The 22,962-nt window shown below is 52.7% G+C and overlaps 10 protein-coding genes across 10 annotated transcripts; 6 read left to right on the top strand and 4 right to left on the bottom strand.

Moving 5' to 3' along the window:
- Positions 1-199: 199 nt before the first annotated feature.
- On the top strand, positions 200-2,406 carry HETIRDRAFT_458837 (uncharacterized protein; the record flags this gene model as incomplete). Its single annotated transcript, XM_009547743.1, has 3 exons — positions 200-386; positions 773-1,823; positions 1,880-2,406. 3 exons carry the CDS (start codon positions 200-202, stop codon positions 2,301-2,303), a joined length of 1,662 nt encoding a protein of 553 aa, XP_009546038.1. The 3' UTR covers positions 2,304-2,406.
- A 789-nt stretch (positions 2,407-3,195) lies between these two features.
- Positions 3,196-4,185, top strand: HETIRDRAFT_124987 (uncharacterized protein; the record flags this gene model as incomplete). Its single annotated transcript, XM_009547742.1, has 3 exons — positions 3,196-3,229; positions 3,263-3,673; positions 3,737-4,185. 3 exons carry the CDS (start codon positions 3,196-3,198, stop codon positions 4,183-4,185), a joined length of 894 nt encoding a protein of 297 aa, XP_009546037.1.
- Positions 4,186-4,914: 729 nt separating this feature from the next.
- On the top strand, positions 4,915-5,483 carry HETIRDRAFT_417529 (uncharacterized protein; the record flags this gene model as incomplete). Its single annotated transcript, XM_009547741.1, has 3 exons — positions 4,915-5,091; positions 5,144-5,246; positions 5,299-5,483. The coding sequence occupies 3 exons, from the start codon at positions 4,915-4,917 to the stop codon at positions 5,481-5,483; spliced, it is 465 nt and encodes a 154-aa protein (XP_009546036.1).
- A 618-nt stretch (positions 5,484-6,101) lies between these two features.
- HETIRDRAFT_124986 (uncharacterized protein) lies at positions 6,102-8,296 on the bottom strand (the record flags this gene model as incomplete). The annotated part of the gene is made up of 7 exons (XM_009547740.1): positions 6,102-6,500; positions 6,563-6,845; positions 6,904-7,115; positions 7,182-7,336; positions 7,399-7,455; positions 7,507-7,725; positions 7,780-8,296. The coding sequence occupies 7 exons, from the start codon at positions 8,294-8,296 to the stop codon at positions 6,102-6,104; spliced, it is 1,842 nt and encodes a 613-aa protein (XP_009546035.1).
- A 464-nt stretch (positions 8,297-8,760) lies between these two features.
- HETIRDRAFT_173067 (Carboxylesterase) lies at positions 8,761-11,116 on the bottom strand (the record flags this gene model as incomplete). The annotated part of the gene is made up of 15 exons (XM_009547739.1): positions 8,761-8,825; positions 8,876-8,953; positions 9,015-9,134; positions 9,188-9,533; positions 9,587-9,745; positions 9,804-9,927; positions 9,982-10,076; positions 10,131-10,148; positions 10,203-10,316; positions 10,366-10,393; positions 10,444-10,495; positions 10,546-10,577; positions 10,629-10,648; positions 10,694-10,753; positions 10,811-11,116. The coding sequence occupies 15 exons, from the start codon at positions 11,114-11,116 to the stop codon at positions 8,761-8,763; spliced, it is 1,617 nt and encodes a 538-aa protein (XP_009546034.1).
- A 789-nt stretch (positions 11,117-11,905) lies between these two features.
- On the top strand, positions 11,906-13,287 carry HETIRDRAFT_173066 (family S63 unassigned serine peptidase; the record flags this gene model as incomplete). Its single annotated transcript, XM_009547738.1, has 5 exons — positions 11,906-12,077; positions 12,135-12,140; positions 12,195-12,295; positions 12,347-12,643; positions 12,706-13,287. The coding sequence occupies 5 exons, from the start codon at positions 11,906-11,908 to the stop codon at positions 13,285-13,287; spliced, it is 1,158 nt and encodes a 385-aa protein (XP_009546033.1).
- Positions 13,288-13,461: 174 nt separating this feature from the next.
- Positions 13,462-15,051, bottom strand: HETIRDRAFT_458834 (uncharacterized protein). The gene is made up of 2 exons (XM_009547737.1): positions 14,023-15,051; positions 13,462-13,960 (listed from the first exon to the last, which is right to left on the bottom strand). The coding sequence occupies exons 1-2, from the start codon at positions 14,782-14,784 to the stop codon at positions 13,568-13,570; spliced, it is 1,155 nt and encodes a 384-aa protein (XP_009546032.1). The 5' UTR covers positions 14,785-15,051; the 3' UTR covers positions 13,462-13,567.
- Positions 15,052-15,460: 409 nt separating this feature from the next.
- On the top strand, positions 15,461-17,088 carry HETIRDRAFT_173063 (C4-dicarboxylate transporter; the record flags this gene model as incomplete). Its single annotated transcript, XM_009547736.1, has 5 exons — positions 15,461-15,501; positions 15,549-15,583; positions 15,772-16,135; positions 16,193-16,730; positions 16,801-17,088. The coding sequence occupies 5 exons, from the start codon at positions 15,461-15,463 to the stop codon at positions 17,086-17,088; spliced, it is 1,266 nt and encodes a 421-aa protein (XP_009546031.1).
- A 1,458-nt stretch (positions 17,089-18,546) lies between these two features.
- Positions 18,547-19,104, top strand: HETIRDRAFT_51524 (uncharacterized protein; the record flags this gene model as incomplete). The annotated part of the gene is made up of 2 exons (XM_009547551.1): positions 18,547-18,969; positions 19,018-19,104. Coding segments are annotated over 2 exons (510 nt in total), but the record flags the coding sequence as incomplete, so codon positions are not given.
- Positions 19,105-20,484: 1,380 nt separating this feature from the next.
- Positions 20,485-22,838, bottom strand: HETIRDRAFT_474791 (uncharacterized protein). Its single transcript, XM_009547735.1, has 12 exons — positions 22,626-22,838; positions 22,535-22,562; positions 22,346-22,473; positions 22,151-22,278; positions 22,008-22,060; positions 21,931-21,947; positions 21,840-21,867; positions 21,456-21,761; positions 21,294-21,326; positions 21,130-21,251; positions 20,875-20,982; positions 20,485-20,811 (listed from the first exon to the last, which is right to left on the bottom strand). The coding sequence occupies exons 1-12, from the start codon at positions 22,814-22,816 to the stop codon at positions 20,685-20,687; spliced, it is 1,269 nt and encodes a 422-aa protein (XP_009546030.1). The 5' UTR covers positions 22,817-22,838; the 3' UTR covers positions 20,485-20,684.
- Between the last annotated feature and the right edge of the window lie 124 nt (positions 22,839-22,962).

The raw sequence follows: 22,962 nt of genomic DNA, 5'->3' as shown, positions 1-22,962 counted from the left end.
CATTGACGTCGATAATCGTGAATAAATTGGTTGCGCGCACTACAAGACTGAATTCTGCCAAGTTCAGCTCGCGCTTTTACGTGCACTAGTTATGAGAGGGAGAGGATACTGAGAGGATTCACTACGATCGTGCAGGTTATGTTATTTTATGTAAGCACTCAGCCAAGCCAACTGGCGACGGCATTGGTTTTGCGTGTCTATGCCCACCGGCGGCAGCTCGCTCTCTCGACGACGGCAATCTTCCGTCCACACTCTTTCATCACCGTCACAAACATCATCTGCATCTCGGCCGACCCGTAACGTTCCTTATACGAAGCTGTCGCCGCGCACGCATCGAAAGACGATGATTTCTCCTCGCAGCAGCAACTACGAACGACTCGAGGGCGGTATGGGACCAAGTCGCCTTGGAGGGCGCCCTTTTGCTTGGAAGAAGCTGGCGATTGGCGCAATAGTTATAATAGGGCTGGTGTGGATCGTGACTCCGACTGCGAAGAGGCGGTCGGTGTGGAATGGCATTCAACCAGGTGAGCGTGAGGATGGCATCTTCTTATTGCTGTTGTTGCATGAGGTGGACTTCATGGATTGGATATTCTCCGTTGCACTGAATATAAGGGATAGAGATGCCTTGAGTGACGTAGATCCCGTCAAATTGCCTCCACATTATGCGTTCTGAGAATGGCCGACGTCATGCTGTTTTATAATCCACATTCTTTCTCACTTCTATCATCAGCTTGTGGCAAGGAGTTTTATTTCACTAACAATTAGCTGGCAGGATGGAAAGGCCCCGATCTCTCAGAGGTCGATTATGACCCCCTTCCGCCTCCAGTAAACCCAGAGTCCGACCATCATACTGTGCATGTTGAGGCACCTTCTCGCACTCAGCCCTCGCCTTCACGTCCTACGTCTTACGATTCTGATCCAGACCCTCTCAAAACGGTCTACTGTACCAAGCCATACACACCGTCCAGCCCCCTTGTTCAATATGCTCTCATGATTGACGCAGGCTCGACAGGCTCCCGTATCCACGTGTACAAATTCCATAATTGCGGCCCATCACCAGCGTACGAATATGAGGTCTTCAAGCAAACCCAACCGGGTCTGTCCTCGTATGCTGGTGCCCCACAGGACGCTGCTGCAAGTCTCGACACCCTCCTCGACGTCGCTGTATCTACTGTCCCAGAATCCCTGAGGAAGTGCACACCCGTCGCAGTCAAGGCGACCGCTGGCCTGCGTCTACTCGGCCCTGAGCAGAGCGGTGAGATCTTGGCTGCAGTTCGGCAGCGCCTGCGTACGACCTATCCGTTCCCCATCGCCGACGACAACAGCGTTATGATCATGGACGGCAAAGACGAGGGTGTCTACGCCTGGATCACGGTCAACTATTTGATGAACACGATCCGCGCTGACTCTCCCAAGGGCTCTACGCCGTATGCCGTCCTGGACCTCGGCGGCGCATCCACGCAGATCGTCTTCGAGCCCTCCTTCGATAAAACGAAATCCGACTCGTCCCTACAGGAAGGCGACCACAAGTACGAGCTCAAGTTTGGCGGACGCACCCATGTGTTGTACCAGCACTCGTACCTCGGATATGGGCTCATGCGCGCGCGGAAGAGCGTGCATCGTCTCGTTGAGTTCATGGATTCCATCAGGGCAAACGGCGCGGGCAAGGAGATTGGTAACCCATGCTTGGGCCGTGGAACGAGCCGGGTGATAGAGCTAGAGGACAGCGATGGGAAGGCCAAGAATGTGACTATGGTAGGTGAGGAGGTAGGCGGGTTCGAGGCGTGCAACCGCGTCATGCAACTTGTCATGGCCAAAGACGCGTAGGTCTAACCATATGCCTTCGCGGATTCGCGCGTTGATGTTTCTTTTCATTCAGCATATGCGAAGTAAAACCCTGCTCGTTCGACGGCGTTTACCAGCCATCCATCCTCGACACCTTCCCCTCTGGCAAAATCCTGCTCCTCTCCTACTTCTACGATCGGCTCAACCCCCTCCGCCCCTCGACCAATCCGCCTCGCCTCACGATCTCCTCCCTCGCCGAGCTCGCAACGGACGTCTGCAAGGGTCGCCCGGCATGGGAGAAGCGGTGGGGCGGGGACGCCGAAGCCATGAAGGAGCTCGCCGGGCGTCCCGAGTACTGCTTGGATCTCACGTTCATGCACGCGCTGCTGCGTCTCGGGTACGAGTTCACGGACGAGCGGGAGGTGCAGATCGGGAAGCAACTGGAGGGGACGGAGTTGGGCTGGGCTTTGGGTGCTGCAATTGCGATGGTCGGAGGAGAGTTGAAGTGTAAGGTGTAGATGCCATGTATGAGGGGTCATGCGATGCGGCTTATGAGACTGTGGTCTTATTATAGTGTAGATGAGTATTACTATCATAATTTATGGATTTTTTTTGCTCTGACGCACGTGAAACACTCACCGCTGGTCGCGGAGGGTCGCGGTCCAGTTTCTCAGGACATGTATGGTCGAGATCGCGGAGTCGCGGACGTACACAGGCCGCTGAATTGAATCCCTTCCAAAGACCATCCGCACGGATTTCTAGCAACGATGAACCGGCCTTCAAAGGCACCTAAGATTCCAGTCGGGGTAACCCCCAGTATGAAGTCAAGATGCGTCTTCGTTGATTGCCTTTTAATATGCGAAAGCTGGTCCCTTTTTCCCTTCCTCCTTGGTAGAAGAAGAGCGGGTGATTGCGTCAAATGGCACGTGCAAACAGGCTCTCGTTTGTCGCGCGAGTTGCAAGCCGTCGGACTTCTAATCGGTAAGCGTGACTCAGTGTGACTGAGGACTCGGATAAATCGTTCAGCTCCGGGCCCGACGCCGTTTTTCGAGTCTCCTTCCTCGGCCACTGCCCGACGCTTTTTCCTCGCCTTCAACAATTACGAAAAAAAACATAAGGAAATTAATATATTTGGTCAGGTATGTACAGTGATTCTATAGTAGTTAGTGAGCGTGCGGGACCTAGGCGGCCAGAATGGCTAAACGTTGTTGAACTCTGGTCCCAGCATAGTACTGTACTGCCACCACTTGCCTGTGTTCACGGCCGCCGCGGCCTCCTCGAGCTTAAGACCACAAAACTACAAAGCAATATTCAAGGGATTGTTTCCGAGCCACTAGAGCCGTTCTATATAACATCGTCATTCGTATCCACTCCTCCACTGTTCAAACCCACACCATTGACCTCTACATTATGTCGCATTTCTTCAAGATTTCTCGCTATTCAGGTACCTCGAGTCGTACCTCCTACAGGCCATCAGGCCCGGCGCCTCCGCAATGGGCTCCTGCACCAGAGAGATCCCACACGCTTGGTCTCTACAACGAGGCTGAGATCGACGATTTCGAGCGAGCAGAGGAATTTTGTCGCGCCCATCCTCCCGATCTCCCGCGCTTGCTGGCATCCGGCACCATAGAGCGAATCGCCTCTCAGCACAGTACCACCTGGTGTCTCGAGTGGCCCAATTCTTCGCGATTTGTTGGGCGGGTGGAGAGCGATTTCAAAGGGACGAACAGTGTTAGTGACTCAAAAGTGACCACGGACAAACGATGCAAGGACGTGTGTCTGCTCAGTAACCTGCCGTTGATGGCTGGGTTGTACGATGTCAGCAGAAAGACTAAGGGTGTGTACTACGAGGTGCAGGTGAACAGGATGGACGGCGTCATCGCGATTGGTACGTCCAATTATTCATTTTAATGATCGAAACTACCCGCTGAAATGCTATCATGATTGACAGGTACTGCGTGCAAGCCGTATCCAGACTGGCGCATGCCCGGCTGGAATCGTCTCAGCGCAGGGCTCCATCTTGATGACCTGCGCAAGTTTTTCGAAGACCCGGACGGTGGCCGAGACTACTACACAGGCGTATCGCGCATTACAAACGGAGACGTCGTCGGCTGTGGCTACGAATTTCTCTCCGGCGCTCTTTTTTTCACGTACAACGGCACGCGCTTGCCTGACGCGTTTACGGGGATCTACATGCCACGACGGAACCACGATGTGTACGCTGCTATCGGCGTGGAAGGCCGCAATGAGATAGAGGTCAATTTCGGAAGTTCGCTATTCGCCTGGAAAGAGGGCAATGATTTTGCATGGCATGTTGACGGCCACGTCGGTCAGATGGCCGGCAACGGCCCCTCGGATGAAGAAGAACTGCCCTCTTATGCTGAAGCTCGTGGTTGGTGAGCCATCCACTCGTCCGTTTTCTAGCGACACCCCTCCCTTTTGAAGACATTCCGGATTTTTGTTGTATTTGACTATATTTGTATCACTACCATTTGCAGCGAAACAGATGCATGTTGACAATTTTATTCATCCCTTGGCGTTAGGGATTCGCCTGCTTGTCAGATGAAGGTCAGTTGGCCACACAAAAGTACTAGCCAACGTCACACTAGCGGTATCCGTCAGGCGCGGCTGCGTTGCATCGGCCATCATTATCGCCAAACCTAAGCTGATTCCAATCAGTGCTCTTGGGTGTTTGTCATTGTTATCACAGCTTACTAGTTACCGAGCAGAAACGGAGGTGAGCGCAGAACTACATTCTGCATTTTCCGGCGACACCGAGCAGTGCCTCTACGCCTCTCTATTCTGTCAGTTTACTCCTGGACTGCCTGCTCGCACAGCACAACCGACGTGACGAGACTTGGTGGCCTACTGGTCTAGAATCAAATCTTTTGCCGTTGTGGCTTTGAAATCGCGCAGAAGTCATGGGTCCCATTAATTCTTGAGGAGATGTCATTGCTCTCTTGTGCGAAAGTTTCTTTTGTAGTGGGTCTAGCTTTTCGTCTCCCTAGGCGCAATATAACCAAGCTGGCTCCAAGGCGCGCTCACTATCCCATTCGGGGTCTCAGTATACGTGGTTCTGTGAGCTATGTTTTCTCTTTAGAAGCCGGCCCACCAAACTCAGCCACTTGGATGTTGTATAGCTTTCGAAGAGCACGGACAAGAACCACCTTTATCTTGTTGGCGGTGAACATTGTGCTCTGCGCCATATCCGTACTCCATTGGATAGTAAACTCGGTGGTCATCTTGGGTGTCGTTTCGGTGGGTAGGGCTGAAGTGCTCGTCATCGTATTGTTTCTTGTCTTCAACGTACGTATGTCGTGCTCATTGCCCTGATATCAAATTAACGACGGCTTGACAGTATATTATCAGCGATGCCATCGTTATATGGCGAGTATGGTTGATCTGGGAGCGTAATGCAAAAATATGTATCCCGTCCTTTGTCTGTCTTATTGAGACACTAGGTTCGTCCATTTCCAATACTCTGCTAAACCAGCGCAGACCTCTATATGACAGTGAGTGTCTTGATTGGCATATCCTCCCGGGATCGATCCTTCGGTCTTGTTGCTTTAATCTGGGGCTCCCTTTTGGGCTCGAATTTATGGACAACATCGGTAATAGCTTGGCGAGCGTGGTTCATCGAATCACATTGCTTCTCCATGCCCCACGAGGTCACTAACTGGTGCCTGCATTCACCGTAGGCGCCACAAGCGATTCGTCAAGTCCCAGCTGGGCGCAGGGGCTGCCAGATCAAATAGCGAAAAGATACTCGGCCTGCTCATAGAATCGGGGACAATATATTTCTATATTCGGGTGCGTTCGTAGCTCAGATGAGATGCGCTTTAGCTGACGTCTCTGGGACGTAGTTGTTGTACCTTGTAATCTACTATAGCCTTGGAAGCGCGGCGTTCATCCCGCACTACACTACCGCCCAACTTGCCGTAAGCCTTGAGCATCCAGATCATTCACAGGAATACTACTGATTGTTATTATTGCTAGGCTATATATCCACTTATCATGATCATCATTGTTCACATCCGAAACACTTCGTCAAGTCCACTCTCCCAAATATCATCTGGAAGCGCAGATCTTGATCGTCACTCGATCATCTCTAAATAGAAGCAATGTCCTCCCGCATGATGACCTGTCGACCCTGACGAGGACATCTGCCATTGTGGAATTTGCGAGTTAATCAACAGCTACTAGACAGAAAGCTTGACAGTATGGCTGAGGACACGGTGTATCGTCAAAGGTTGGAAAGCAACGTAAATAGCAAGATCGAGAACAACGGGTATGTGAAAAAGAGCAATAATGAAACATCAAATAGATCTCTTCGGTGGCGGTCCAACCTTTAAGATCACCTTGGGCAACTTCTTCGCCATAACTGGTGGTGACATGTCAGATTCAGACGTTGTGGACATAGATGCGCTCGAGCTCAAAGACTCGTCTTTCGTGCCAGTCTTCCTTGCATCCGATTTTGTGAAGGTTTGATGTTCTGCTCGAATCGCAGCTGAAGACGACGAGTCCGCCTTTCTTCGACTCCGTAACGACATAGAAGAAGGGGGCACGGGGGTATCCTTGACGGACGACAGGTAATTGCTCGCGGGATCGAACAGGGATAAGAGGGCAGTTGTACGATCAAGGAACGCTATTGTGTCGGGATCTGCCGTCGAGATGGATGTCTTCGGGCCACGACGTTTCTTTGATAATTTCTCCAGCTAGACGTGGAAATAATAGCTGAGCAACTCTTAAGCGGTGAGGCGTGGAAGAAATAACAAACCAAATTGACATTATCCTTGCTCCACCACGGTTGTCGTTCCTCCGTCTTGGACACCGCGTCGCCATATCCGCCATCTACCAACCCAAGAATATGCGCCATCGTTCCACTCGACAGTGCCTTGTCACTATAACCGCCTTCGAGAACACTGACAAGCCTGCCATATGCCCATTTGTTGGCGAAACTGCACGCATCTTGCGTGAAGCGGTGAAAAAATGATGTAGGAACCTTTCGCGCGTGTCGAGACATGGATGCATACTCATGCTCGGAAGCATCGAAGCCACAACTAATAAGGTGAGTCAGAAACACAGCCGAGATTAAATAAGGATGGCGCCATCGGATACCTGATAAATACCATGGTTTCGTCTGACTTGCCGCCAGTGCTTTCGAGAAATTGCTGGGCCTTCTTGAGCAATCGGCTGTAAGCTCCTTCGTAGAGGGATCTCCAGAATTGTTCCTCCGATTCGTATGGTTCCAAATGCACATTTTCGATGTACTGACCGTGAGGGCCATGGATGGAGACGGAAGCGGCTTGCACCAATTCTATCTTCCCATCCTAATCATTGAAGGATACAGTTTATTTCCTAGATTTCGTTTGATAGATAGATTATCTCTGACTCACCTCGCAGGGGTAGGACAAAATATCGTGAACGGAGCCGTAATAGACTTGTAATCCTGGCTTGGAAGAAGGGGTGCCAGGTCCTGAAAATTCAGACTCGAGCTTTTCTCTGTAGCTTTCCTCGTTGATCTGCCACGCGATTGACTGCGTTCCGTTTCCTGCAAAGCATCATGCCACAGGCCATGAGACATGTCTATTTCAGAACGCAAAAAGCGCTCACCGTGATGTAGATCGACATCGAAAATGACGACCCGTTGGATCCCGTGAGTCAAATGAGCTAGATTCAGAACTTAAGAAGTGGCCCTGATACGCGAAATAAAACACGTACCATACGCGGCGGCAACGGCAACATTATTCAAGAAGCAGAATCCTGATGGTGTATCCTCACCGCAGTGATGACCTGGTGGTCGGATGGCTACAAAGGCTCTCCGCGCTGGAGGCAACTGTTCTTCCGACGTGTTGGGGAGGCCTGAATGTATAACAGTGTCTACAGCTTCGCATACTGTGCCAAGAGCCCCTTGCATGGCATCCAAAGAGCCTGGGGACACTGTTAAAAATAATCGTCAACTAGAGTTATTTTCCTTCGATTCAACACGCATACAGTATAGATCTCCTTGTGAGAGGCCTTCAGGGATCTCAGATTGTCCCGCAGCAATCTTTTCAGCGCTGTCCCGTGCCCAGACCTTCAACTTCTCCAAGTAGACGTCCCCATCTATGTCGCCGTGAACAAATTTCACAGCTGCGTGGTTGAGTATGTTGATCTGTGCGGAGCTTCTAAAAACACGGATTCGCAGTGACCGGGACAAGGGAAACTCTTCGAGACTTGTTGCGGGGGCTATGTTCATCCGACCCATGGCTTCAGCTAGTATATCTGCTTCAGCCCCAGCTTCAACTTGAGAAACATCAGCAGCGCGTAGTGGCGACCCCCTTTCGCTGTCTAAAGAATCCTCGGGTACCTGTTTTCCCACAGGAATAGAACCCTCTAGACATGCGATAGCAGCAGATACACCAAGTTTGACGGCTCGCAGCCGCTCAGGACGTTCGACAATATTTGAAGAGTCTCGGGAGCGGATGAAACGATGTTTCAAGCAAGCGTCCTGTAAGAAAACAGCAGTCATGAATTGATTTGACGGTATGGTGTGCTTGGTATTATGATCAAAGGATGAGGGTGGGTGTGTCGAGTCTAGAATCGCATTGAGAGCCATTGGGAGAGTGGATCAAGGGCTTGATGGTCAGAAGGCAGTATTGTAGTCAAATATGTTGCTCCTTCAGGAAAACAGAGGGAAATAGGAGAGAGGTTTGGGGATAGTAAGTTGAATGGTTGCGGCTGCCACTAAGTCATGCAGCTCCAATCGGTGACGAAATGGAGACGCGTTCGCGTTGTTTGTCTCTCTTTGGACAGCCTGGACTGCACATACGTCGAAAATTCGTAGAAAACCCGACAGCTCAGAACCGGAATTCTCAACATATTCATTCCCATTCTCATGTCCGAAATCTTTCAACCCATTTCTTAAATGACGAAGATAGATAACGACAGCATGAACGCCGCAAGACAGTGATTATGCCCCTCATCACTGTGATTTCATTTCTGGAACTCATCAAGAACCGTCTGGTTGCTAAGGAAGTTAGTTCTTTCGAGGTTGAAATCTAAACTAGGAGATGAGTCGGTGAGTTAAGATTTTGAAAGTGGAATTTACCGTCAGGGATAGCTGTAATATTGTCCCGTTTGAGCTGCATGATCTGCTTGCTCGGAAGAGTAAACTGTGGCCACGCAGCTGCAAAGGCAGTAGGTCAATTAATGAAAAAACGAGTCCAGTCTGAGATCATGTTGCGCACATCCCGGATTCAGGTCGTTGATGAAGTTCAGATAGAAGTCCAAGTATGTGTTGGCGAAGTCAAGTTCAACCGCATCTGGAACGGGCCCAAAAAGCAATGCAAGCTCAGATGCATGAGAAACTGTGAGGAGATTCAGTGCCCTGAGATGCACCAGAGATGGAGAACTTGACTACCTCCTAAGAACGGGCTATTGCCAGGGATAAACTCCGAGAAGAAATAAGCAAACGCGGGCTGCAATGGGGCAGCGGCTTCGGAAAAGCGCCTCCTCGACGACAAGAACATATTGTCGCCGTACCATGCAGACCCCCTGTCAAAAAGAGAGTCGCCCGTGTTGAAAGGTGCACCAAGACTAGAGTCATTGGCGGGGTACAGAGCCACGATCGCGTCAAGGAGATCCGTGGTGACAGGAGAATCATCGACTAGTGTGTCTAAGACAAACCGCTGCAAAGCATTATCTTCAGCTTCGCCGGTTAGATTCAAGCCGATAAGAGTCTCGCTGAATATCGACCCCTCATTTAACTGCAGGGAAAAAGATGAGTGATTCAATCAACAGGGCTGAACATAAGGCTGACATTTGTTCCAGCAATGAGCGGTATGTGCAAGAAGTCGCCTCGCTCAATCTTTGTCGACTCTCTTTCTGTGGCAAAGCTCCCAGCCGGTCCAATGGCAGGCTCCCAGAATTGATCGTTCAAGGTTCCTAGAACAAAAGTATTGCTAGCATTCAGAAGAGTCTGAAAAGAAGTCAATGGCCTGTATTCCTTTACGATCGAGGTCTCGCCCTCAACTCACCTGGAACGAAACTCTTTGCAGGCACGTAAATGAGGTGTTATCAGCCGGGCAGTCAACTGCGGCTGTTAATAAGGCGAAGGGTTTGCCAGGCTCATCATAGACGCTTGCATTTGGCGAGCTTTTGCTATCACGGAAATATTAGGCTGCATATCTTATTGAGTGTCGGGAAATTCCTTACAAGGGGCCCGTGTCAGAGTCCATGATAGCGGCACGAAACAGATCTTGGGATGAAGGGTATAGAACATGTGCATGGACACTGCCGGCACCCGCAGACTGATTTCTTTAAGTACAATCGCTCAACAACATTGCAAGAACAGCTGGACGTACTTGACCCCAAATAGTAACCTACAATATATTCTCGATTAGCGTGATACATATAGCTGTGCGCAATTAACCCACTTTGGACGGATCACCTCCAAACGGAGCGATGTTGGTTTGAATAAATTCAAATGCAGCCCGTTGGTCCAACAATCCAGCATTAAGATCTTCAGGGTCAACATGAGCGCTTGCAAGCTATCATACACTGTCAGGGATTAGTAAAGTCTCAGAAATGAGTACTCACGAAGCCAAAGGTATTGAGGCGGTAATTTCTAGTGAAGGTCAGTTGCTATGTCTCATACGACTTTTGAATCACACGTACAAAGAAACAAATATTATAGGTTTCCCTATCGCGACACTACGGTTAATGATTCCTTTCGAAAATCATTAGAACAATATTAAAACAATGGAGGTTTTGCATTACTCGTCGGATCCGTCGAAGGGTTAGAGGACGATCTGCCAGCCAGTCAGTAATTCAGAAAGATCTGGATCCGATTGAGAAGGTACCCAATCATATAAAAACCTCCCTGCCGGATGTCAACGAGAGCTTGGACAAAGCAGAAGGGACTCACATGAAGCCAAACCAATACCGGCAGTTTGGCATCGGCGCTTGTGCCATTGGGACGGTAGACCTGTGATGTCAGGTTGAACAGTTACATCTCGTCCTATGACAGCCATAGGATATTCACGTTGAGTACGAGACAATCCTCGCTCATCGAGGCACCAAGGTCATCGCTTGGAGGTTGTGGGCATGCATCACCGAATGTCGATGCTTCTTGTAAAGTCCGGAACGGCTGCTGGATAGCCAAAGGAGCCTTGAAGCGCAAATTTCCGACCGGAGATTGAGCATAGGGTATCCCAAGCCATTTCTCTGTACCGTTAGTAGTAGTGACCCCGCGAAACGTCCCTGTGTTCAGAACGATATCCAGATGGGAAGGGCTAGCCAGCACTATGCCCGCCAAAGACAGAAGACGCAAAATACAAGGACTTCGCATCGAGAGGGCAGTGCAGGTCGGGATTGAATGCGTCGTTCGCAGAAAGGCCGCTCCCCATGTTGCGCGAAGCAGACAAGGTATATATGCGCTGAGAATTCGAATCACGGGATTCGGAACGAGTAGTCATTAAATCTGACAGTGAGAAGGAGCATCAGTGGAAAGGGGCGTCCATGAGATATTCATCCCCAGCTGCATTGCGCGGCCTGAGAAAACCACATGGTGTGCGGGACGCCGCGAGGGTAATGATGCGCCCATACACCTACGAGAACTAAAGATAGGTGGGCTCATATTCACTGTGACGAAGAACATCGGTAAAATTGGATCAAGAAGACAAAGTTGTTTATAAACACGGCATAAAATCCATTACCTGGCGACGGCGTCATCCCGCAGTGCTCCAGAAAACAGTCGTTCCGCGCTGAGAAAGCCTGATTCGAACATCGGCCCTGGCCTGGACTGTCGACTAGCTTACCGAGCCCTGCAGCTTCGACGAAGACCAAAATTTCACCTGGTATTGTCGTCAGTACTGAGGTTTTTGATAAATCGTGACGTGCATCAGTCGTGCATTGTGGGAGATTGTGGGACGGTTTTGAGGCTTCGAGGGATCTACGGGGTACGAGACCCCGGACAGCCCCGGACAGCATAGACGCGTCAGCTTTGCTAGATGTCTCCAGAAACGACTTCCACTCGACACGCGTCCGCTGCCGCTATGCTCTCATATATCAGCATACTGTACAGCATCTGTTTAGGACTATATTGTGAATAGCTCGGATTTCTTGCTTGGACCACAGAATGTCGGAAACATTCGTACTATCTTTCGAGCATCTGAAGGGTCGCCCCAAGGCCGATCAAGCTCTGCCACTGCTACAGAGGATTGCATCACTCGTGAAGCCCATAATGAGAAAGCACAGCTGGAAACTACCAGTCTTGGCGGAGTTCTTTCCAGACAGCCCAAACCTCGTAGGTATGTGGTACATGTCCTATGCAGCGTCAGAGAGACTGATTGACGGGTGTTATTTAGGGCTCAGTGAGTTCGCCACTACACCAATCTTCATACATCTGTTGCTGACATTAGGGTGAGATATCAACCACGGGCAGAAGATTCTTCTCAGGTTGCGACCTGCCCATGCACCCGATACCTTTTCTCCAGAGGACGATATCCTACATACAATGCTGCACGAAGTGTGTTCCTTGTTATACATCACCTGCCCCTTGACTGAATAGGCTATATAGCTCACACACAACGTTCACGGCCCGCACGATGATAAATTTTATAAATTTCTCGCTGGATTGGAGGACGAATACGATGCGCTAAAGCGCTCCGGATATGCAGGCGAAGGATTCCACTCCAAGGGGGCGCGACTTGGCACTGGGGCTTCTCATGACTTGTCGCCTCACCTCGCCAGGCAGCGTGCCATAGAAGCAGCTGAGAAGAGGAGGAAGATCAGCACTGTGTTGAGAGGAGGTGGAAGGTTGGGCGGAGGCTCGCTTGCTCGATCCGGTCTGACCCCGCGAGAAGTAGCTGCGCTTGTAAGTTTTCCTTGTCTTGATATCTTTTGTCAATCCTGCTGAGAGTCATTTTCCGAAACGAGGCTGCCGAGCGAAGAGCCCATGATGAGAAGGCTTGTGGTTCTGGCCTCGTCGCGGAACAAGAAGCCGCGAAAGCTGCTTCAGATAGCGTGAAGCACAACGTGATAGATCTCGCGGGCGATTCGGATTCAGATAAATCAGATGAAATCATCGTTGTCGATGATTCTATGGCCAGACTTGGCTCTGCGAAGTCTTCGAAGACAGCGATCCGACAACCCAAAGAGGCCGCGTCAGCGCCTTCTTCGATCTTGGCGAGGAACCAGCCTGTTTCAGCATCTTCCTCGCGTTCGTCTCTAAATACTGGCCCATCATCATCCTCACCGGCACCGACGACCTCCCGACCCCCTCGTTCTACTAATTCAACCCTTTCCAGCCGACAGACGCCTGCAGAAGCAACCTGGTCGTGCACACTGTGCACACTGATCAATGCATCGAACACTCTCCAGTGCGATGCATGCATGACTCCACGACCGCAAGACCTTTCCTTTGGGTGGACATGTAAGGTATGTGGGGAGCAGGGCATGGAACATCAGTTTTGGACGTGCAGGTTTTGTGGATCAGTGAAGGAGGCGAGTGTGGTTTGATGGTTATTTGTTTGATGTACCCATTGTACCAACATGCACCGTTATCTGTGCTCACTAGATTATCAGGAATCTACAGCGATCGTGGAACAATTCTGGGATTGTTGCGATGCGTTGTAAACGGTCGAGTCCCACAGGAGTTCTGTGTTCAGGTATTTATAGGTATCCCATCCACATGACAGATAATGGTATCGGTGGTATCTCAGCAAAACTTCAAATGCGAACAGATAGCAAATGTAGCGCAACATTTTTCAACGGAAAATGACGTGTGACGAGGAAACACTCAAAGGCTTTGTAACTTGTCCAGCAAGATCGCCCACTCCACAACTGTGATGCCTTTCTTGAGCGCCTCCTCTTTTACCTCGCGATCCCTCGTCTCCTCTCGCATACGGGCGAGAGCCCTCAGGTGCTCATCGCTCCGCACGCCAAGGATGTCGAGGGTAGGTGCGATATGGAGTAGCGAAGGTTGACACGACGACAAGACCGTCTCGATAGATGACGTCGAGGTCGCCCTCGTGTACACTGTAGATTGATCGGATATGTCGGGATTGTGTTCTCTTCTGATAGGAAGCTTCGAATGAGGGGACGTAGACTGGGAAGGGCTGGTGCGTGTCATGTTCGTGCGATGAGTCGACGAGGCATTGGAAAAGCTGCGCTTCAAAGGCGAGCGAGGACTCTATAAACATAAGATCACAAGCCTTCAGGGTATAGAACACGGAAGAGAGGTCAGGCTCTTACGTCGGTCATATCAATGGACTTCCGCCCCGCTCGATCTTTCCGCTTTGAAGGACTTATGTTGCTCGTAGCCGAACCCGAAAGACTGAGCTCAAGGCTATGTCCGGGTCCCCGACTCTGTGGGCTCACGCGTCTTCTCCCGACGTGACTATCCACCTCGCTTTGGGCGACTTCCTTGTCCCCGCCCTCTCCAGTATCCGAATTCTGTGCGACCCCTTCCCGCCAGATCGAGATCGTTCGCTCCGGTCCATCCTCCAACACCTTGCGCTGTACCAGCTCGTACCTTCCAGACGCCATCCCCGCCTTTCCTGCCTTTGCAGCCTCTGCCATCCCCCCCGCGACACTGTTCGCTTTCCCCTTCCCAAATCCGTTGGTCGTCCCCGTGCGCAGCGCGCCAACAGGGCCCATGCTCCTCGTCGGGCTCGCATTCCTTCGTATCCGTGGAGTTCGTAATTGGGCTGGCACGTTGGTAGGGGTAACTTGCTGGACTGTCATATCGTCATAATCCACATCCGGGACGGAGCCGTCTACGCCCCAATCATCATGGTCAAATACTGTTGTCCCTGCGCGTGTGGTGATGGCATCGAAGTCGTCTGGCAGTGGTGCGGTTGTGGGTGGAGGATGTGGACGGCGCACGAGGCGTTTTCCTGTCCCTTCACTATTCGGTACCAGGTATAGTGGGGCCTCTTCCGAATGCCATGTCAGTGTTAAGAATTTGCAATCAACGAGGGACATGACGCTACCGCTGGCTGTGTCCTTATACATCTGGTGTGTTGCCAGTTTGTTGTAGTATACGAGGTTCTATTCGTGAAAGGTGGTGTATTTGAGAGATGATAAGTTATGTAGGCGTTTATTCAATGGAGTACTAAGACTTTTGGTGAGCGCGTCAAATGTGTTCTCTGTACGTCAGATCAGGAAACTCTCACGCCACGATGCTACTTACGTACAACTATCGAGTCTGAACTTGAGTGGAGTCTTCAGTCGACCACCATTTACTGTAAATACGCATGCGAATACCAGTATGTGATGTCGACAGGCTCCTCTGAGCGATGGTACCCGCAGGTCGCCCGGGGAGTGCCTGGTGCTATTCCGGAGACAACCGATCCGTCGGGTTCTGCCGAAATGTCAAAGAACTCCGCCAGCCGCGGAAGCAACAGTGCCCCTGAGCTGAAATTCTAATTTCTTTGTTGACTTCTCCTAAAGTCTACTATGACTATGAGCCCTTTCATAGCGCTGAGAGTGTCTTCCGACACTCTCATACCTGGCGCTTGCAATAAGGACGCACATTTTCATGCACATCATCTGGAGCCCGACATCCCTGGTTGTTCCGAATTGAATTTCGAATATGTCAAACGCCTACGATATAAGAAGTTTTTTTTCTGCTACTGATGAGGATCGCAGCACGTCACTCGCATCCCCTATCCTCTCTTGACTGAACACCATGTTGCCCTCGACGTCGAAGCTACTGAAAGATCGCGTTCGGTGAGTGTTGGTAAGCTTGACATGATTCGTTCTTGACGGGTTTTTAGTCACTTTGTACCGGCCTGGTTCGCTGTGATCATGGGTAAGTTTGAGCTGGAATACTTGTTTTCACTCTCCCGACGCTCTCTCTGCCCCTTTTTCACATATATGGCAAGCGCGGGCAACCACGTACCCCTGGTGCACGCATCTCAGGGCCTTGATACCCTTGTCTTATACAGCTACCTTAAATCGCGTGTTCAAATTAATATCATCTCTTTCCTTCTTCTTTAGGGACAGGATCAATATCCATTCTATTCCAAAAATTCCCATACTGGAACGGAACCGCCACAATGAACGCCCTCAGCGCCCTCTTCTTCTTTCTCAACTTCGTACTCTTCGTTGTCATCATGATAACCAGCGTCGTTCGCTATATCATTTTCCCCGACATCTGGTTCATCATGGTTCGGCACCCAGTGCAAAGCCTGTATCTCGGCTGCTTCCCGATGGGCATTTCTACACTCCTCAATGTCTCCGTTTCTCTTCTTTATAAAGAGTATGGATTTGGGGGGACGACGTTCTTGTACACCATCTGGGGCTTCTGGTGGCTCAACGTTGCTATTTCCATCTTATGCTGTTGGGGAATGGTACATGTCATGTGAGACAACCACGAAAACCCTCCATTTGCTTACAATATACCTGACTTCATTCCCAGGTCAACCACTCACGACCATTCTCTGAACCAAATGTCGTCTGTTTGGCTTCTCCCTGTTGTGACTCTCATCGTCACATCATCCTCTGGAGGTATTCTTGCTCAAGCTATACAGCCTTTATCCCCGTCTCACGCTCTCCTCACCACCACGTTCTCTGTCTTCCTGGTGTCCATCGGCCTCTCACTTGCGCTTATGATTCTTACAATCTATTTCTACCGCGTCATCCTGCACGGACCTCCTAGGGGTGCAAACGTTATATCCACGTTCGTCCCCCTTGGCCCGACAGGCCAGGCAGGTTTTTCGATGATCCTGATCGGAGAGAATACCAAGGAGCTGTTTCCCATCGCGAACAGCGCCTCGCCATTTATGAGCAATACCAACGCAGGCGAGATCATTTATACCGTTTGCGTCTGTATCGCGTTCGTGTTGTGGTCATTGGCTACGATGTGGCTGGTGTTCGCGTTGCTCAGCATCCAGAGCGTTGTGCGGAGGACGAGATTCCCCTTCAGAATACCCTTCTGGGGCATGATTTTCCCGAACGTAAGCTCTTTTCCGAATATTACCCATGTATATGCGCAATTTTTGTGCGTTAACCCGGCTCTTTATCTAGGGCGTCTACGCTAATCTGACTATCATGCTCTATCGCGTCCTCGATGTTCGATTTTTCCGAGTATGGGGTGCCGTCTACGCGGTGCTCACGCTCGTGGCGTGGTCTGTTGTTTTCATCCGCACGGTGTCCATGGTCCGCACCGGAGAGATCTTCGCGGCGCCATGTCTAGAGGACATTGACATGGGTGTCTCTGTAGGTAATCCTAGGGAGAGGGAAAGGGAGGAGGGCCAGGTGCAGGCACAAGCATCACAGTCTCAGGCGACCAGTTGTGCGCAACAGGCACGGTAGATCGTCAAGGAAAGAGCAGGCAGTTTATTGCTAGATCTCTGATAATTGTATTTTCCTTTCATTAGGTTCATCTAATCGCTTTACACTCCATGATGGTGTTCGAGGAAATGACCGCTTTCGCTGCGAGGTATTCTGCGTCTGTGCTGAAGTCGATTTGCAGCGTATCAAATGCTTGCAACTACGGAGGCTGTGATTCTTGGAGCAAGGTCTGAACAGTGAGTTATTGATTCGATATTTCCTCGCTGATGCATCGCAAATATCGTAACTATAGGGGAATTCGCATAGACATCGACGTTCGTTGACGATCGCAACCTCGGCTGCAAAAAATAAAGTTGTTAAGAAGAGATTGCGCGGCATCATGGTTGCGCTGAACGTGATTTCACTTCAACGGAATGGGGAGTTGCTGCCGTAGCCTATGCAATAAGTTTGGGTGCTCGAGATCTTGCAGCCACAGTGGATGCAGGGAGCGATTTTCGATCACGAAGGAGCTAACCTTCCGAACAGCAGCGGCGGCAGAGAAGATACCAATCTCTGGAGTCTGAATCCATGATGAGATTGAATCTTCTACCATTCGCTGACATAGGCAGTCTTGCGGCGTACACGATCGATGACAGTCACTCGGAGACAGGGAGATTAGGTATATGCGTCAACGCTAACCACATGTCAAGTTCATCAGGGGACAACCTATTGCGCCGGTTCATGGTGATTTCATGGAGAGAAGAAGTCTGAGTTTCAGGAGAACTGCAACGCTGGGGATGTCTGAATTGACCATGGAAATGCTGTCTCTCATAGACAATGCGGGAAATATGATCCAACAAGTGAGTGTCGAATCGAGCTATCATCTTGTGGACTACTACAGTTCGTTATGTCTTGGCCCCGCCAATGCAAACGCCCTTCTAACGATCGACTTGTCTTCGACACCGTTACTGACTCTTGTGAGAGTGATTCGTACCGAATCATCAGTAGGCAGCTTCGAGGAGTCTTTGGTCCCAGTCCCAGGATTCGAGCGAAGTCGCGCTCAGCACATATCATTTACGCAACACAGCTGAACATCATCTTCATCCTCGGCTACTTCCTCTGGGGTCTCAATCGTATGTCATTTGTATTCACAAGCGGGTTTCGAAGCCAACAGCGATTTGGACTCCGCCTGAGCGCTCGCTGCGAAGAAGCCACGATCAAACGGCTCCATGGATTTCTACACACGTCCTCCAGAGTCCACGGAGCTCACGACGCCTCAGTCTTGGTGTACGTCATTTTGTCTCAGATATCTTGACGACCTCATACAACCACTATTGAGCCGTGTTGTAGCATGCCTGACACAGATCCAAAACCTGCTGCGCGCATCATCCCTAAACCAGGCACGATTGGTGCCGGTGGCCCAAAGGAAGTACGTCGTCGATCGTCCCAAAATCCCCCGTTCATACTGACTAGGCTTTTTCTGCCACGTCATAGCGCATTCAAGAATCTGGTTGCGTTGGAATGATTCATGAAAAGAAGATGTATGAGGTCAAGGGGGGCACCGGCGATATCTTCGTGAAAAGAAACATTACGCCGCCGGAATTCATGTTCAACTGGAAGGGCGAAATCGAGGTGCCGCATGTCGCTATGGAGAGGGTCAAAAACGAGGCCGCCGCCATGATGTATGTGAAAAAACATACTGACGTACCCGTCCCCACCATCCACTGCGCTTTCGAGGATAATGGACGATACTACATCATCGAGGACTTGATGCCTGGCGTCGGCATACACAGACTCTCGGAGCCTCAGAGAACGATTGTGATGGAGGAGCTCGAAGGTTATATCGCCGAATTAAATAGCATAACATCGACTGCGATGGGCGGATTTGCAGGAGCCGCTTGTCTCCCTTGCCGCGTCTCGCAGGCCATGCCCAAGAACGAACTGGTCGAGTTTAAAGACGAGGTCCCGCAGGAGCTCGTTCTCTGTCACAATGACCTATCACAGTACAACGTTCTTGTCGACGAGGAGACACTGAAGATCACTGCGATCATCGATTGAGAGTATGCCGGGTTTTATCCAAAAGAGTTTGAAGGAGCGTTCTATAAACGGCCAGGCCCACCCGTCGCGCTGAAAGGCGAGGAAGACGACGTGCCCAAGTTGTTGAGTATTGTTGACGAGTGCAGGAAAACATAATTCTGGTCGGTCCTCCCACTGTTCTATGTGATTATTTGGCTGACTCTCTATTGCGCAGCATGATGTATTCGCTCTAATCTGACGTGGATTTCAGGTCTGTTTGTGCCGTGCTTTTGAAACATGAATACATCATTGTCAGTCGGTAGAAAATCGGAATTGTGCTAGCTTGGCGCTTCGTGGCTACATGCGAAACGCTCCCGAATTCCTCCATCGTCAGACTTCCAGTTCCTGGCAATCCACGTTCCTCAGCCATAATACGTTTGCTTCCATGGTGTCACATCCTCCGGTATCCTTTCCGAAGCATTGCCCGATCCACGTATAGCACTCCACGGCTAGAATACCCTGGACAACCTAGTCGAGTACGTGCGCAGCGGCTTCTTCCGCTCGCTAACACACTGACTTCGTGCGATCACGGAGAGCCGAAAGCAGCCCTCAGGAGAGTGATATCAAGGGGTTTCACGGGCGCAAAAATGCGAGCAGAAACTCTATGTTGAATCACCGCCGATTCACCATTGATAAAAGATGTGGGGGCCACTTTTTTTGGTGATTGTTGTCTGTCCACGGGAGTAGTAACCTCTACTCAGATCACAAGGAATATATCACGAGACGAATAGGCGTCTACTAATGCCACGGTAAGATATATGTTTAGAAAGGACCACAACGTTCCAGTGTAGGCATCGCCATTGCGCATCGGAGCCGGCGTGGCAAGCATCCACAATTCTTCCAGAAAAAGCTGAATCCCTCACAGGACACTCGAACCACGCTATCTGGACAACAGACCGGCAACTGATCATGGGCGCCTGCGATTCGCCCGATAATCAACGAGGTTGCGTCAATCAACAGGCAACGCACGACGCTCGTTCCTGCTCGCGCGTTTCCAAGGCCCGACGATCGTTCGGTCGGGATATCCTGCAAGTCGGCTCTGACGACCAGCTGCCAGCATGATGAGAACCTAGGATCCCAGCGAGCCGAGTTTTCCGGCGGTGGGTCGATCATGAAGCCCTGCCCGACATATGCCACGGCCGAAGCGACGTCATACGGGTCGAAGATGCATGTGCGGGACCCTATGCAGCCAGGCTGCTTCGAGGGACTTGTTCCGTCTCCACCAGTCGCATCTCCACCGGTGGGGTGGCTCTACGAGAGCTTCAAGGATCACAGCGTGTGGTCCTACCCTTGATGCGATGCAAACTCACGAGTTTACCTTGGCTCGACAGCTTCGACGTCGTCTTATGAACACACCCGCCATACAAACGGAAGGGCCGTCGATCACGTAGAAAATTCGCCGTCGCCGTCGTAGTCGTCGTACATAGCAATGCTGCATGCACGACCCAAAAATACACTACCACCATCGTCCACCTCTCAATCGCCCACCCGCCCGCCGAATCGGTACCTGCTAACACCAGCACGGGCACGGGCACGGGCACGGGCAAAGGCCCGCCGCCCGCTCAGAACAACACCGTCTCCCCGAGCGCAGGCACCAAAAACTCGTCCGCGCCGACGCCCGCCTTCTCGCACTCGCGGCGCAGCAGCGCCGGGGGCTCGAGCACGGGCTCCGTCGTGAGCACCCACGTCCTGCGCCGCGGGGCGCGCGTCAGCGATCGTAGGTAGAACAGGGGGCGGGAGGGGCGGACGCACCCCCAGTGCATCGCGAGCGCGCGGCGCGCGCGCACGTCTTGCATGATGCGCACCGCGTCGGCGGGCGAGGCGTGCAGGTTCGACCACATCGCGCGCGGGGCGTACGCTCTGCACGTCACGTCACGTCACGCCATCGCATCCACATCCACGTCCACGTCCACGTCCACGGCCAAAAACCATCAGAAATCAGCAAAAAACGAACCAAACCGCCAAACAGGCGAAAAACGCCATTATCGGCAAATACCGCGCACGCACCCGATCGGCACCAGCGCGACGTCCACGCCCCCGAAGCGCTCCCCGGCCTCGCGAAAAGCAGGACAGCACGGCGCCGCGCGCTCGAGCGCCTCCATCCTCTCCTCCTCGCTCGCGCCGTCCACCTCTGTGCCGCCGGACCCCGCGTCGCAGCGCGCGGGGCGCACCGTGCGGTACCCCGTGTCGCCCGCAAAATAGACCTTGCGGCCGACGTCGGCCCAAAGCGCGGGCGCGGGCGCGTCCGCGTCCGCCGCAGCAGCCGCAGAGGAAGGGGAGGACGGAGCGACGGCGGAGGGAGACGGGGCGGCGGGGGGCAGCAGCTCCTCGACGACCCACGCGGCCCAGAGCGCGGCCCACCGATCGAGCCCCGTGCGCCCCGAGGTGTGCTGCGACGGGGCGCAGGTGATGCGGAGCTGCGCCTCGACGGCCGGCGGCGCCTTTTCGCGGCCGGGGGGCGCGAGCGCGCCGGGGAGGGAGAGGCGCACGACGCGCTCGTCCCACCAGTCGAGCTCGTGTATGCGCTCGGGCTCCGGTGCGCGCGAGCTTGGGTGGGGGAGGAGGGGGCGGAGGGGCGTGGCGTTGTTGAGCGGGACGAATATGTGTGGGTGGGTGCGGGTGCGGTCGGGCGTGGGCGTCTGCGTCGGTGGTGGAGATGCGGGCTGTGAGGCGGATGAGGAGGGGCGAGAGGCGGAGGCGGAGGCGGGTTGAGCGACGAGGGCGCGGAGGGTCGGGATGTCGGTGCTGCGAAACCGGCCGCGTGCGAGTCAGTTAGTCTTTCGGCGAAGCAGAGGCGTGCGCGCGCACTGGTCGTAGTGATTATGCTAGAGTTGACGTGTGTGTAAGCCTGCAACCGGACGGAGACGGGGACGGGAGGGACGCACGGAGAGCACGATGAGGTCCACGGGCGGCACGTCCTCGACCTTGCACGGCGGATCTGTCGGACGACGAACGGAAGTCAGCACGCCGACGCGTGCTCGAGCCGCCCCCGATTGGGCGGCAACGGGGGGGGGGGACGCGGACGCACCGGTGTAGCGCGCGGGGCCGAGGAGCTTGGACGGGGAGCAGCGCTTTGAGAAGACGGGGTCGAAGATGATGCGCGGGCCGCGTGCTGCGCCGGGGGGCGCGGGGAGCTCGACGAGGTAGCATGCGTGGCTGGCTGTGGGCGTCAGCGTGCCGTCCTCTGCCAAAAGCGATGCGGAGGAAACAGGCAGGGGCGCACCCGAGCCAGGTGGCCTTGGCGGCGTGTAAGGTGCCGGGGGCGTGGCCCCAGGTTGGGGCTTGTGTTGGGATGGCGGACTTTATGTCTGGAGGGACCGGCGGGGAGTGGACCGCGTTGTTGTATATCATCTGCGCGCACACACACGAGTCAGGATGGGTGTCTGTGTCTGGCGAGGGAGGGCGCGCTCACGGAGACCCACTGCGCGGGTTCTTGGAACCTGCGCGGCGACGATCGAGTCGCGTTCAGCCGGCGGGGATGGGATGGGCAGCGCGCGACGCACCTGAATGAGGACCACGGGTTGCCGAACTTGGTGCGCGTGTCGTCGAGGTGGTGTGCGGGGCGTCCGTCACCACCACTGCCGTCGGCGGGGGGGAACCTGCGCGGGGGCTCGTGTACTGTGATTGACCTCGTCGTCGTCGGCAGTGGCGGCATCGTAGAAGCGGCTGAGGCTAGGGGCCCGCGCATGCGCATGGAGCTGTGGGGAGATGCTGGGACTGCGCTGGACAAGGTCAGAGATAGGGGCTTGCTTTTGTACTCGCAATTGCGTGCGTGATGCTCGCTGCACCGCCTCCGCCTTGCTCGCTCGCTCGCGTGATCGGGCGCGGCGATGGAGCTGC

The sequence above is a fragment of the Heterobasidion irregulare genome, assembly GCF_000320585.1.
Source record: "Heterobasidion irregulare TC 32-1 unplaced genomic scaffold scaffold_05, whole genome shotgun sequence".
NCBI lineage: Eukaryota > Fungi > Basidiomycota > Agaricomycetes > Russulales > Bondarzewiaceae > Heterobasidion > Heterobasidion irregulare.
Note: the sequence above shows the minus strand (reverse complement) of the source record. Positions and strands in the feature narration are given on the sequence as shown.

Excerpts from the sequence above, each read along its gene's own strand:
- HETIRDRAFT_458834 (XM_009547737.1), bottom strand. The coding sequence starts at position 14,784 with ATGTATAAGGACACAGCCAGCGGTAGCGTCATGTCCCTCGTTGATTGC. Across the intron at positions 13,961-14,022 it reads AGTCCATTGATATGACCGAC|AGTCCTCGCTCGCCTTTGAA; the intron begins GTAAGAGCCTGA and ends TTATGTTTATAG.
- HETIRDRAFT_474791 (XM_009547735.1), bottom strand. The coding sequence starts at position 22,816 with ATGCGCATGCGCGGGCCCCTAGCCTCAGCCGCTTCTACGATGCCGCCA. Across the intron at positions 22,279-22,345 it reads GCCAAGGCCACCTGGCTCGG|CCACGCATGCTACCTCGTCG; the intron begins GTGCGCCCCTGC and ends GCCCACAGCCAG. Across the intron at positions 21,327-21,455 it reads CGCTCTGGGCCGCGTGGGTC|GTCTATTTTGCGGGCGACAC; the intron begins GTCGAGGAGCTG and ends GTCGGCCGCAAG.